At 40.9% G+C, this 14,765-nt stretch overlaps 1 protein-coding gene across 1 annotated transcript in view; it reads left to right on the top strand.

Annotated features, from left to right (window-relative positions):
* The window catches only part of TOP6BL (TOP6B like initiator of meiotic double strand breaks), a gene marked incomplete at its 3' end in the record, with an annotated part of 52,475 nt that overhangs the window by 13,602 nt on the left and 24,108 nt on the right, over nt 1-14,765 (top strand). Inside the window, exons 4-9 of the mRNA XM_023738118.1 lie at nt 1,777-1,832; nt 2,202-2,273; nt 4,414-4,609; nt 8,044-8,191; nt 10,658-10,804; nt 14,341-14,462. Coding sequence (XP_023593886.1) covers nt 1,777-1,832; nt 2,202-2,273; nt 4,414-4,609; nt 8,044-8,191; nt 10,658-10,804; nt 14,341-14,462 — 741 coding nt within the window. The remainder of the gene's footprint in view (nt 1-1,776; nt 1,833-2,201; nt 2,274-4,413; nt 4,610-8,043; nt 8,192-10,657; nt 10,805-14,340; nt 14,463-14,765) is intronic.

The following is a 14,765-nucleotide window of genomic DNA, read 5'->3' as shown; positions in this document are numbered from 1 at the left end:
GCACCTAACAACAACAACAACAACAATTCTTCTTCAGTCTTCCTTATTCATTGTCCAGCTTTTGCATACGTATGTGGCGATTGAAAATACCATGGCTTGGGTCAGGCGCACCTTAGTCCTCAAAGTGACATCTTGGCTTTTTAACACTTGAAAGAGGTCTTTTGCAGCAGATTTGCCCAAAGCAATATGTCATTTGATTTATAACTGTTGCTTCCATGGGCATTATTTTGGATCCAAGTAAAATGAAATCCTTGACAACTTCAATCTTTTCTCCATGTATCATGACGTTGCTTATTGGTCCAGTTGTGGGGATGTTTGTTTTCTTTACATTGACGTGTATGCTATATAACTTCCCCCTTTTTTCTCTTGCTATATTCCTATTTTTTCTGCCTTCAACAGGGTTCAGTGGTTATTGTTTGCCCCTGACTGTTTTTTAAGTGCTCCCCATGCGTTCATTTATTTCACCCTCACAGCAATCCTTGTGAAAGGTGATAGTTTTATCATCACCATTCCCATTTTGGAGCCCTGGTGGTGGCGCAGTGGTTAACATCTTGGCTGCTAACCAAAAGGTCGGCCGTTTAAATCTACCAGCATCTCCTTGGAAACCCTACGGGGCAGTTCTACTCTGTTCTGTAAGGTCGCTATGAGTCAGAATCGACTCGATGACAATGGGTTTTTGGTTTTGGTATCCCCATTTTACAGCTGAGAAAACTATAACGCAGAGGTTAAATAACTTGTAGAGCCAGGATTTGAATTCAGGCAGTCTGACTCTAGAGTCCGTTATTACCTGTCATGTTATGTGGAAAGAAACATGTAGGTAGAATATGGAAAATAATGTAGAACAATGATGTAAATTGGAGGAAGAATATGAAAATCAGATGGGGGCAGGGGAAGAAAAAGCAAAGAAAAAAACCAGAACATTTCACGTACGGAAATAACAGAAAGAAAAGAAGTGATTATTATTGGTTGCTGTCAAGTTGTTTCCAACTCAGGACAACCCTAAGGGTACAGGGTAGAACTGTTCCACTGGTTTTCAAGGCTGTGACCTTTGGAAGTAGATCACTAGGCCTTATGAGGTCCCTCTGGGTGGGTTTGACACCAACCTTTTGGTTAGTGATCTGGCACTTAAACATTTGCGCCACTCAGGGACTCCTTAGAGAAAGCAATAGTCCCTTTTAAAATGAGAAGGAATAAATTGGGAGAACAGCAGAGGACAAAAGGGCAGGATTTCCTGATAATTTGTGACTATTTAGGATTGTGGTATAGGACTCAATATATTTAAGATTCAGAATTCGAACATAGGCTAAGGGTTAAATATGAATTGGAAAAGTACAAGTTAAAAAAAAAAAAAGGTGATTCCCCTGAAGTCTTCTTAAAATCAAACAATAATTTAGCTTTACTAGAGAAAAATGTCTGCCTTGAGCATTATGCTGTTTTAAGAACTATCTATATGGGATCAAATTGACAACGGCAACTCAAAAGATTAGATAGGAACCTTAGTGGGCAGTGAGTTTATGTTAATGGAGGAGGAACAAATCAGAAAAGCAGGGTGAAAATGGTTGCACAACTTAAAGAATGTAATCAGTGTGACTGAATTATTTGTATTAATTGTTGAATTGCTCTATGTTTTGTTGTGTATATCTTCAACAACAACAATAAATTAAAAAATTTTAAAAAGATGATAAAGAATATCTTTTCCCTTAGGAACTGGGTGTAGAAGTTTTTAATGTCTGTCTTGGTTCACGTTAAATCTCACACCTGTTTATTGTTTTGCAGATGAGATTTCACTTCAGTATAAAAGTGAATGGAACCCTCTCCAAGGAGATCTTTGGGTAAGTCCTGGCTTGAGATGACACCAGGGCCCTGCAGTTTTTCCTCAGCCATTATGCAGTTGCCAGTAGGTTCACAGTTTGAATTCTTGACCCAAAGGCACCTTGAAACCAATTTTCGGAGACCCCACACTTTCTTATTCTGTATTAGCTTTTAATAAGTAAGTAGATTCACCTAAACCTTTCATGTTACTCCCTTTCACTAGAGTGAGTGAGTGAGTGAACTTAAAAATCACCATTTTTCTCTTGGTAAGTAGGGTACTGAATTCCAGTAGTTTCTAGGGTGGTAGTGGCTCATGGGCCAAAATTTTATCAGGCAGAGATGGATTTTAGAATCTTTAATATCTGGCTTCACTTTGCTTTGCTTTGCAGGGTAGAGGATGAACCCATTTTGAACCTACCAAATGGAATTGCTCTTGTCGTAAACTATCAGCATTATATAAGGTGAAGGGGAAAAGAATTGTCAGCCTTCTCCATTTTTTACTCTCCTGTTTTGAGTATTAATTTGGGTAGAAGTTGGAAATGTTCTCACTTGCCATTCCTTAGTTCCAGTTGTCAGCTTCTCTGTAAGAACAGTGGAAGAAAAACTTTTAAGCTATTTGTACTGAAAACTTTTATTATTCCTGGCTCCTTGACTTTTTTCTAATTGACCCAAGGACATGTTCCTTCTCCTCTCCACGCCTTATTTTCTTCTGTAAATGAAATGAAACAAACCCTGCCAGTTCCCATGCCACTTAGCAATGAGAAGAGAGTACTGTGAAGGTAAAAGGTATGGGAACTCTTGGCTAGAGAGTTACTATGAATACAAAAGAATTCTTTGTATGTGATTTGTTACACGTCAGCATGTTGCATAGCTTTGGAAATCATCTCTCTTCCCACCTTCACCGTCTTGAGACTCTTCAAAACTTAATCCACAGAAGAGGTGGTAAGTAATTATTGCCTTGTCTTCCTGTATTATCCAACTACCACAGAATTCAAATAGCTTGACTTGTAGCAAGAAAAGACCTAGTTTATGTTTAAGTCCAACTAATTTATTCTTTATTCAGTAGTTTTGGCTTCCATTTATATGCCCGGAGTCGACACTAGCAGTCATCATAAGATCTTAAGGCTTGAAGAGATTGCCCAGGGCTCTTTAGTCTATTTTCTTGCTTTTGCCCAAAATTGCACAACAGATTAGAATTTTTTTTTTATTTTTTCACTGTAATAACAAGTGTTGGTAAAAATGTGGAGAAACTGGAACCCCATATCTTTCTTTAGTACTCCTCTAGTATCATACAGTCCTTACAGGTCGACAGCTCATTATCACAGTGTTGTGCAACCATCACCACTGTCTAGTTCCAAAACGTTTTCATCACCCCCAGAGGAAACACCATATCCATTATGCAGTCACTTCCCATTCCCTTCTCCCCTAGCCCCTGGCAACCACTAATCTGCTTCTCTGTGTATTTACCTATTCTTGATATAGCATATAAATGTAATCATACATATGTGACCTTTTGTGCCTGGCTTCTTTCACTTAACATAATGTTTTCAAGGTTCATCCATGTTGAAGAATGCATCAGAACTTCATTCATTTTTATGGGTGAATAATATTCCATTGTTTGGATATAACACATTTAGTTTTTTCCTTCACCTGTTGATAGATATTTGGATTGTTTTCACCTTTTGGCTATTGTGAATTGTGCTGCTGTGAATATTTTTGTACAGTATTTGTTTGAATACCTGTTTTCAGTTCTTTCAGGTATACACCTAACAGTGCTGGGTCATATGGTAGGTCTGTTTAACTTTTTATGTAAGTTTAACCTTCTTAACACCAAATATTTTCCACAGTGGCTGTACCATTTTGCATTCCTACAAGGCAGTACACGAGGGTTCCAGTTTCTCCACATTTTTACCAACACTTGTTATTACAGTGAAACCTGTGAGAGCTGGAACTCAATAGGACTGCCTTTTTTTTCCCCAGGTCTTGCAAGTTTTCCATCTTTGACAGGGTATAGTCTTAACACTTTTCTGTCGCTCTCTATTAGTGGAAAATGTATGAGTCCTTCTCTGACAGGTTTCTGCCTTACACAGGTTCTGGCTTTTACAGGTTTTACTGTATTATTTTTATTATAGCCATACTATTGGGTGTGAAGTGGTATCTCTTTGTGGTTTTTGATTTGCATTTCCCTAATGACTAATAATGGAGCCCTGGTGGCAAAGTGGTTAAGCATCCAGCAGCTAACCAAAAGGTCAGCAGTTTGAATCCACCACCGCTCCTTGGAAACCCTATGGGGTAGTTCTACTGTGTCTTATAGGGTTACTGTGAGTTGGAATTGACTCGACAGCAACGGGTTAATGACTAAGAATGTTAAGTATCTTTTCACATGCTTACAGCGGCTGGGCTGTAGGTATCTCTTCTTTGGAGAATATCTATTCAACTCCTTTGCTCATTTGTTAATTGGGTTGCTTGCCTTTTTGTTGTTGAGTTTTAACAGTTCTTTATCTATTCTGGATACTAGATTCTTATTAAATGTATGATTTGCATTAAGTAATTTCTTAAAAGGGAAAAAAAGTTAAATTCGTCTCTCTTGTTTTCTGACAGTAGACCAAAGTTTGGTGCCACTGAATTACTCTGCAGCAGAATTCACCCTGTGCCAGGACAACCAGTAACACTTTCCATCCCTGATGATGTGGCTGCCATGGGCTTGCTGGGGGAACTGATACTGATGCCAGCTGCTGCTCTCTGCCCCTGCCCAAAGGCCTTTTCCAACCAAATGAATAGGATTTCTTCAGTTTCCATATCCTTTTGATGACAGAGTCCATCCAGTTGTTTTTAAAAATGAATTTTTATATCCAAATTCCAAGAAACCCTTTAGAATATGAACTCAGTGTCTAGAAGCATATAGCACAGGACCCCATGGATTTTAAAACTGGTTTCCCTTGAGATTCTGACAGGTGATCTGTTGGCCCAAGTTTCTGTTTGTACATGGGGAAAATAATGCAGCTCCTTTTGTATGAGGTATGATAAAGCCAGACACATAAGATTTTATTCTTATAACATTTGGGATAATAAATTTCAAACATTATTTACAAGGGGGTAAAATGAAATTCAGAGAAAATGAAGAACAAAAAGTTTGTTGTGGTAGATATGGAAACAGAACCCACATTTTCCATTTTCTGCTCAGTGACCCCTCTGCTTGACCTTCATTATTCAACTTCTCAGGGTTGTTGGACCATTAGTGCTCACATATATGAAGGCTAATTCATTAAAGTAGTAATACTGATGAGTTACAGCTCGTCAGAAGAGTGCCTTGGTTCTTTTCACAAAACATGAGAAAATTCCTTTAAATTAAAGATTTATCAGCATTAATTGGTTTATTATTCAGAGACTGTATTGGTTCACCTCATGGATCATACTAGCCTAAGAATGTTACTTCTAATATGGGACTAAAAGTTCAACAGAGTAAGGACAATTAGTATCCAACTTTGTAGGTAGTGGAAGGAGCACTAGACTTGAAATCAGAGGGCTTGCTGTTTGACTTTGAAGTCATTACTTAACCTCTGAACCTTAGCTTCCAGCTCCAAAAACTCCATGTTTCCAACTTTAAATTATTTAAACTGTTATTTTAATAAACATTCATTTAACAAACATTTTTATATACCTAGTATGTGTAAGACTTTATTAGATGCTGAGGCAGGTTGTGTCTTAAACAGTCTGTGGACTAACAGAAGAAACACACATGCACTCAAATAACTGTAAAAAGAAGGTGTGTATATTATTAAGTGCTGTGAGAGGCAGAGTACTTTGAAGGCCTAGAAGAGGGAGTAACAGTCACAAGACTGTGACTAGCAGAGCATTATGGATGGTTAAATGATGGAGTTAGCATTTTAGGTGTGTCTCGAAGAATAAATACGATTTTCCAAGGAGGAGGACATTTCTGTTAGAGGGAATGACGTGCAAAGATGTGTACAGTTGTATAAAAAATATATAATATGACAGAAGTGTGTTCTGAATGGTGTAGGAGGGAGAGATGAGGCTGGAAAAGTACTTTGGAGTTGAGTATGGTAGAGCTTATAGAGTACAGTGGGATATGAGTGTGTGTGACTGTTTCTGGAAGAGTCTCCAGCAGCATTGTGGAGGATGGATGGGAGAAAGAAGCCAGTAATCAGTAAGTAAATAAGTAAATGAGCTGGGCAGGAGATAATGAGTGTCTGAATTAAAAGTGTGGTGGGAAGGGAAAGGAGAGACTTATGACTGGAAAGAATCGACATAGTGAGGGGCAAGGAAGGGCTGAAGTTGATATCAAAATTTCTAGCATAGATGGCAGACAGAATCATATGCTGCCAAGCAAGATACAAAACATAAATAGCAGATCTGAGGGATATAGAAGATGAGTTTGGCTTTAAACATGTTAAGATTATGGTGCTTACAGGACATGTTTCTTTTTTTTCCCCATACAAAAACTGTTATGTGACTCTAATTGCTCTCCCCATACTGTGACAGCACACTCCTCCTTTCCACCCCTGATTCCCCATGTCCATTCAACCAGCTCCTAACCCTCTCTGCCTTCCCATCTCACCTCTGGACAGAAGCTGCCCATTTAGTCTCTTGTACTACTTGAGCTAGAGGCACACTCCTCACAAGTATCACTTTATGCCCCACAGTCCAGTCCAATCCCTGTCTGAAGAGTTGGCCTCGGAAATTGTTTTAGTTCTGGGCTGATAGAGAATCTGGGGGCCATGGTTTCCGAGGTACCTCCAGTCTTCTTCAGACCATTAAGTCTGGTCTTCTTACTAGAATCTGAATTCTGTACCCTACCTTTCTCCTGCTCCATCAGGGACTCTCTGTTGTGTTCCCTGTCAGGGAGGTCATTGGTGGTAGCTGGGCACCATCTAGTTCTTCTGGTCTCAGGCTGATGAAGTCTCTGGTTTATGTGGCCCTTTCTGTCTCTTGGGCTAATACTTTCCTTGTGTCTTTGGTGTTCTTCATTCTCCTTTACTCCGGGTGTTTGGGACCAATTGATGCATCTTAGATGGCCACTTGCTAGCTTCTAAGACCCCAGACGCCACTCACCAAAGTAGGATGCAGAACATTTTCTTAATAAGCTTTGTTATGCCAATTGATATAGATGTCCCCTGAAAGCATGGTCCCCAGACCTCTACCCCCTGCTACCCTGTTACAGGACATCTTTTGAAGATGCAAGCAGCTATGTAGAAATTCTGGTCTAAACTTGAAAGTGGTCAGACCTAGAGACAGAGTTTTCTATCCAGGTGAGTATAGCATTGTGCTGTAGTGAAGACCATGGCACTGGAGTTTAATGCAGGCTTCACAGGGATAATTAGATGTGTGACTGTAGACGACTTACTTAGCCAGTCTAAGTCTTTATTTCCTCAGCTTTAAAATGGGGATAATAATACCGACTTTGTAAATTTATTTATTTTCCCTCTCAAAGGTTTTTTGTTTGTTTTAGGATTAACTAAGATCTATGTGAAGCTCCTAGCATACTGCCTGATACATAATAAGTGCTTAATAAATATTAGGTATTATGGTATTGAAGATGTGAGAATAACTGAAATTATAGGAGAGTATAAAGAACAAGAACAGAACTAGGGTCAAGGTTATTTTATGATAGATGTCAGCTGAGAATGTCTTTTAGGGAGGCAGAAGGAGCAGGGCATTGATAAAGACTATGCATGGACATTTTCTATTTTTAAAATGCTCTTTCTTAACATCTAGACAATATGGAAGAGTATAAAGTAAAAGCTTCTTCTTCCTCATCCCACTCTCCAGAAGGAATAAGACAGACAAATGTTCTGTCCTCTCCAAGTTTATATTTTAGTGGTAAAAAATTAACAAATAAACCTATGTCAGGTAGTGATAAGTATGGTGAAGATAAAAGAGGGTAGGTTATTAAATATGGATATTCATCTTCATATCCCCAGAATTTAGCACAGCGTTTGGCCCATGGCACCATTCAAATCTATAATCGAATAAATAGAATAAATAAATAAGTTCATTGTCCCAGTACTGTACTGAATCAATTTCTGGGAATTCTGGTGGATTCAACTCTGATGCCTCACAGCTAGCTTTGGTGTAGAAAAAGGCTTAATATGTAATTGCCTGGCACATTTGTTTTATTTCCAGGAGTGTGAACCAGGTTGGTGTTATGTGTGTTTTATACAAGTGAGTCATTAGGAACTAAAATTTGGCAGTTTTCTTTAGCAGCTATACATATTTCTCTATGGACCTTCAGGTCTGCCTCTGCTATTGCCAAGCCGGGAGCAGCCAACTACTCTCTTCACAGATATCTCTTGTTTCATTGACTGGAAGAAATACCACTTGTGTGTGGTGCCCAATGTGGATTTCAGTTTGGATAGAGGTATATCTCTCTACACAGGAATGAAGAAACTTGGAGAACATCAGAGAAAAGTGAGGAAATACGAATAGGAGCTGTATATAAAAATAGGACCCAGTGGTCTGATGGCTCAAGTTGGGGGTGGGGAGGTCTGGCTAAGTTGGAGAGTCCACTTGGAGTGAAGCAAACAGGTATGGAGGCCCCATCAGAGCCTAGCTTTTGGGGTGGCAGGTTGACGCTGCTTCTCTCCTCACTCCCATTGCTGCCACCTGTACTCCTGGGGGAAGTCACTAGGCCTTCATCTGCTAGGGGCTTGTTTGGGGTCTTTATATTGTACCTTAATCTCTCAACTTTGGGGTTTTAGAAAGTAAGTAAGGGAGTAATAACTCCCTTTAACTATTGTAGAAGAGAAATGATATCATGTATCCTAGTAAAATGGGAAAATCCACATAAAATTACTTAGAAAAAATTAAAACACTGCACAAATGTCAGGTGGGAATATAAAACATAATACAGTAAAACCTGCAAAAGCCAAAACCTATGCAAGGTGGAAGCCTGTCAGAAGGAAAACGCAAATGTTTCCCACTAAAACGAGCAATAGAAAAGTGTAAGACTACACCCTGTCAAAGGTGGAAAACTTGTGAGACCCAGAAAAACAAGGCAGTCCCGTTGAGTTCGGGCTCTCACAGCTTTCACTGTAATAATAAACCTGGGAAGTTGTATGTAATATTCACGTAGGGCATAACCACATTAGTTTTGGGTGAATTATGCTGAAAGTTGGATGGTTAATAACTGGACCATCAAATAAAACTGAGAAAAAGGAATATGCCACCATGGACTGATGTCTAGGAGGTTTACAGTTTTGAGCTTGACTCTAGCTAGCCAGAATCCTTTGAAATTTAGAAGGTAGTGTGATCATGTGAATCCTGAAGAAGGTAACAGGTAGGGCTGTGACTGCTGTGAAAAGATGGAACCTCCTAGGGCAGGCAGGCTGTCTGGGTAATAATCAACTCTTCATCTAGGAGGTAGCCCTCAGGGTGAGGCTCTTTTCTCATAAGCGGCAGTTATTTCAGAGGGTGGGTATGAGAGGAGTCTGCCCTGAAACAAGGTCTCTGTAGGCAAGTGGTTTTTATGAGGAAAGAAGGTTTGGTCTTGACAGATGGGATGTCCTGCCTTCAGGATTTTGTAATAGAGGAGTGACGTAGGTGAATCTCTGTTGTTGTTGTTAGGTGCCGTCAGTTGGTTCTGACTCATAGTGACCCTAAGTACAACAGAACGAAACACTGCCTGGTCCTGCGTCATCCTCGCAGTCGTTGCTATGCTTGAACCCATTGTTGCAGCTGCTGTGTCAGTCCATCTCGTTGAGGTTCTTCCTCTTTTTCGCTGACCCTCTGCTTTACCAAGCATGATGTCCTTCTCCAGGGACTTATCCCTCCTGATAACATGTCCAAAGTATGTGAGATGAAGTCTTGCCATCCTTGCTTCTAATGAGCATTCTGGCTATACTTCTTCCAAGACAGATCTGTTCGTTCTTCTGACAGTCCATAGTATATTCAATATTCTTGCCAACACCATAATTCAGAGGCGTCAGTTCTTCTTCTGCCTTCCTTATTCGTTGTCCAGATTTCACACACATATGAGGCGATTGAAAACACCATGGCTTGGGTCAGGAACGCCTTAGTGGTTAAGAGCACGTGGTTAAGAGTCAGTCTGCAACTCATTCCCACCACTTACTGTCTCACATTGGGCAAGGTATTTAATCTATCTGTGCCTCTTTTCTTATCTGTAAAATGGGCATGAGAATAGATCCTACCCCATAGTGTTGCTATAAAGTCTACATGATGAGAGAGCACATGCAAAGAATTCAATATGGTAGCTGGAATGCAGTGAACATCGAGTACAAGTTAGCTGTTATCATTATCATTACTCAGGTTTGAATCTTATCTCTGCCTCTTACTAGCAGTTACCTATTATCTAAGCAATACCTACCTTAGGAAGTTGAATAAGGAATAAATGAACTTAATATATAATTCTTGCTCAGTAAATGCAAAGGAGTATTGTTCGGTCTGCATTTTACAAGCCCAGTGATTATGTTGTTTCTCCTGTAGGTCACTACTGCTTGCTTCCATCATGTGGCTAGAGAATCAGGTTCAGGAGGAGAAGGGAGTGTTTGAATTTAGATCTCTTATTCTCAGACCCTCTTTGTTCAGAACATAGGTTCTTTAGTTACTTAGCATTTTGAGGGCTTTACTTATCTTAGAGAGGAGCCCTGGTGGTGCAGTGGTTTAAGCGCTTGGCTGCTAACTGAAAGGTTGACAGCTTGAACCCATCAGCCACTCCGCAGGAAAAAGATGTGGCAGTCTGCTTCGGTAAAGATTACAGCCTTGGAAACGCTATGGGGCAGTTCTGCTCTGTCCTATAGGGTCGCTATGAGTTGGAATGGGTTTTTGGTTTGGTACTTGGAATACTGTGTAATATCTTGTCCTCTAGAATTGGTGGTTCCAGATGTGAGTTATCAAGTGGAGTCCCGTGAGGGGGACCAGTCTCAGAATACGGACCCTCAGGGACACACTCTGCTGCTCTTCCTCTTTGTGGATTTCCACAGTGGATTTCCAGTCCAGCGAATGGAACTCTGGGGTAGGTATAAGATAATGGGGCTGCCAGCTTGGGTGTCCTTACATGTTAAGGGCATAAAGAAAGGGAGACATTGCATGATGCGTATATCTGAATTATTGCTATATATATTTCTGTAGAATAACACGTTTCAATGAAAAACCTTGCTTAAATAAATTAAACAAAGCATATGCTCTATGGAAAAGATGTATGACTTGATGCATCACTGAAGTGATGACATTGCCAGTTTGGTTGGCTAGAAATCAGCAGATACTTCCCACAATGCTCTCTACAGACTATATTACCTTAGACCAGTGGTTCTCAACCTTAGCTGCACAATATAATCCCTGGGAGCTTCTAAAAATGCCTAGGCCCCATCCCCCAGGGATTCTGATCTCCTTGGACCGAGTTGGGACTCAGGGATCAGTATGTTTTGATAGCTTCCTAGGTGATTCTGATGTTGCAGCCAGGCTTGAGAACGACTATCTATGACCATACTGCCCTTCCAGGTGGAATCAAGGAATGTAATCAGCCTGGCCTGGCCTTGGTACTACATCTCAGATACAACATGAGGCGGTGTGGGGTGCACTGGTGTGAATGGCTTTATGTGGTTGTCACACAGACCTCTGGAAAGGGCGAAATTGTTCTCACTCAGGCATGCAAGGGGGTGACAATCTGTTATCAGAAAGGTTCTCTCTGTTAAGGCTAAAGCAGTGGTTTAAGCACATGCATCAGAATCACCTGAAATGTTTGCAGCTTCCTGGGCCCATGACTATTTTGCTGTAATGTCAAAATCTGGTGTGGCTAAAGAATCTATATTTTTCACAAGATTCCCAGGTGGCTCTTAAATGTAGTAAAGTTTGAAAACTACTGAGTGTGAGCGCGAGTTGGTTTATGCATTTTAATCTAATAAAACCTGGGACATAAATTTTAAGTGTTTCTCAGTGCCCTCCTAAACTTTCAGGGGAGAAGTGGCGCTCATAACAGTTTGGGGAGGGGGTCATAAGCTCTTAAAGTATTTCTGTGTTCTCCTTTCTCTGTGGGCCAATGATTTTTCTGGGGACCCTCGTCTCCAGGCATGGCAGTGCTGTCTGGTGTGGCCCTGCTCCCACTGAGTTGTAGGAGAAATGAGACAGCTTCCAACCTCAGCATCAGAAGAGCGCCTATTGACTGGTGTCAGCTATTTGTTGAACAAACCACCGTCAGCTCTGGGATTCTTCCGTGCCTTGCCTACCTTTCCCCAGCACATACATACTCTTCTGGAGAGGAGCCCTGCTTTCTTGGGCTCTGGCTCGAAGCTCTTTATTAGAGAATCTGGTGTTCCCGCTGTTCCACTGATGAAGGTCAATGATTAGACCCAAACTAATGAGGCATCCAGCAAGGGGGTCCAAGGTGAGGGTGCCTAAGGTTGTTTCCTGGCCCATGCCCACACAGAGAGTCAGCTTAGTATTGTGGCAAGGACTTCAGGATGGAATCAAGAGACCTCGGTTTAATTTTAGCTCTGCTGCCAGCTTCCTGAATGATTTTTGAGAAGCAAGTCACATATGTCATCTGAGCCTCCCTTTCCGTATCTTCAACATGAGATTAATTGTTAAACTAGATGAGATCAAAGACCCTTCCAAGTCTAAAGACTCTCTTAAGACTTGCGTTCTGCTATCTTCTGGCAGTTGTTTTTTTTTTGAGGCCTGCTGGAGGGAATATTAGCCCAATCATTCTTCCCTAGGATAATACACAGTCTGATAGCATGTTCTGAAATCTATCGAAGTCCAATTCTTCAGAAACCAGTTTTACCTATAATTCTTGTATTTCTGTGATAATTTTTACACCTTGTGTGTAGCTTGACTCCAAAGGCCTGCAGTATCTCTGTGGTTGTATGCAATACTGGATTAAAAAGAAATCTGTCACTGTGTTAGTAAACACACCAAGTGTCTTAAAGTCTGCTCACACACCTGGTCGTCTAGGACTAGCCTCTGAAGCAGACACACAGTGAGGGTGGCAGGTATGAAGTAGATGGATAGATAAAGATATAGTAATTTTACCTTTTCCTTCTTCTCTTCTTTCTCATATCCTTGAAAGCTTTCTCCCGAGTTCTTACTTTAGGAAACAGATTGTGCGGAACTACAGTCTGTTTCCATGTGTCTTAAAAAAAATCACTTAATTGGCCTTCTGCCCACCTTGTCATGGTAACTTTTCTATGATTAACTGATTATTTTGCTGCAGCGTCAAAAGCATCTGGTGGTATCAGCCATTTTAGGAATGAACTCGTGGCTTTTTAATTAAATGTCTGCTTTCAGAGGAGTCTATTTAGAAGGTAGTGTGGTCAGTCATTCAGTAGAACCTCTCCTCTCTTGAACTTGTTTTAGAGGGGGGCAGTTTATATAACCCCTTCACCATGGATTTCTGGGGGTATTTATCTCTTTAGAGATAGAGAAATAAAGACCTTGTTTGAAGGGTCTTGCGTAGATGACAGAAATGGGAAGACATCTGGGAGCCGCACCTTTCTCAGACCAACTGATTTCTTGAGGCCATTCTTAGGACTATAGAATACAATAATCCAGATGCTATCATTATAGCAATAACAATATTTTCCTTTAAAATATTGTGTTGTACATTTCAAAGCAGCTCATACATTATCCCAGTTTCTCCATGCAACATACCTGTGAGAGCAGGTGATTTAAAGCCATTTTTTGTACCAAGGTGGAGAAACAAAGTGAAGTGATCACCACTAGTTGGTGGTAGAACTGACTGTAGGACCTATGCTCTCCTGATTCCAGTTCAGACCACTTTAGAGCTGACCACATATTACCTTCCCTACCAGGGAAGCATCATTTTTAATGCAGTCCTGAGAAAAGCCAGCCAGCCTTAGGCTGCTTCACCATAGTACCTTTGAGCACACTATCTAGAGGAGAGTAGAAAAACTCTGAACAAAGAAAGGTTCATTAAATAGCATTTTCTTCAGGTGCCCTGTGAAGTGAATTTGTCTTCCTGTGTCTCCTGCATCTGGATCATTAAAAGGGAGCTTATTACTTGGTGGGAGTCCCTGGGGGTGCAAACGTTCAACACAGGCTACTGACTGGAAGATTGGAAGTTCAAGTCCACCCAGAGACACCTCAGAAGAAAGGCCTGGCAATCTACTTCTGAAGATCAGCCACTGAAAACCCTATGGAGCACAATTCTACTCTGACACAGGGGTCGCCATGAGTCAGAGTTGACTCAGTGGCAACTGTTTTATTATTTTATTATTTGATGACATATTTTGTCCACAGCAAAATATGTGGTATGTGTTTCTGTTTCTGATACGAATTAAACAAGATCCCTCACTTGTGTCTTCAAAAATAATATTCTCTAATTTTCTTGAGCGTTCTTTCACTTGTAAGTGGGAATTGGGTTTTTAAGGTGCTGTTTGTTTTTTTGTTACTGTTTTGTCTAAAAAAAGTAACTTGTGGACAAGTAGAAGTGACCTCCCCTTCAGTAAGGCATCTTCCCCAACCCCAGCCCTGACTAAGAGCACATAAGCAGCTGTCCTGAATAGTCATCCAGGCTCACTTCCCTCCCCTCAGGAATCCACACTTTGCTCACAACTCATCTCAATGCCATCCTCCTGGAGAGCCAACGAGTGGTACAAGACTCTATCCAGATCGCCGTGGACCAGGCCTTGGAGCAGCATCACCAGGCTGCCAAGGTAATAAGAGGCTGACAGTTTCCTTTCCCTACTCTCTGTAATGAGAAGCTAGCTAGAGGGCATGGCAGTCGGAGACCCAGAGCCCTTCTCCCTTTAATGCTCCTTTGAAGCGCTCCTCGTCTGTCACCTGGATGATCTTGTACCTGCATTCAGCCTGTGAACTCAAGCCTATACTAAGAGGGGTCACTCTAGCTTGCTTAGTCTTACCTCCTAGCAGGCGAGTTTGAGTAAATAGGGACAGAAATAATAGAGAAAAATGACTAGTAACATGCCTCTTCCTTATCTATCCATCTCCCACCCACA

The sequence above is a fragment of the Trichechus manatus genome, unplaced genomic scaffold (genome assembly GCF_000243295.1).
Source record: "Trichechus manatus latirostris isolate Lorelei unplaced genomic scaffold, TriManLat1.0 scaffold00113, whole genome shotgun sequence".
Lineage (NCBI taxonomy): Eukaryota > Metazoa > Chordata > Mammalia > Sirenia > Trichechidae > Trichechus > Trichechus manatus.
Note: the sequence above shows the minus strand (reverse complement) of the source record. Positions and strands in the feature narration are given on the sequence as shown.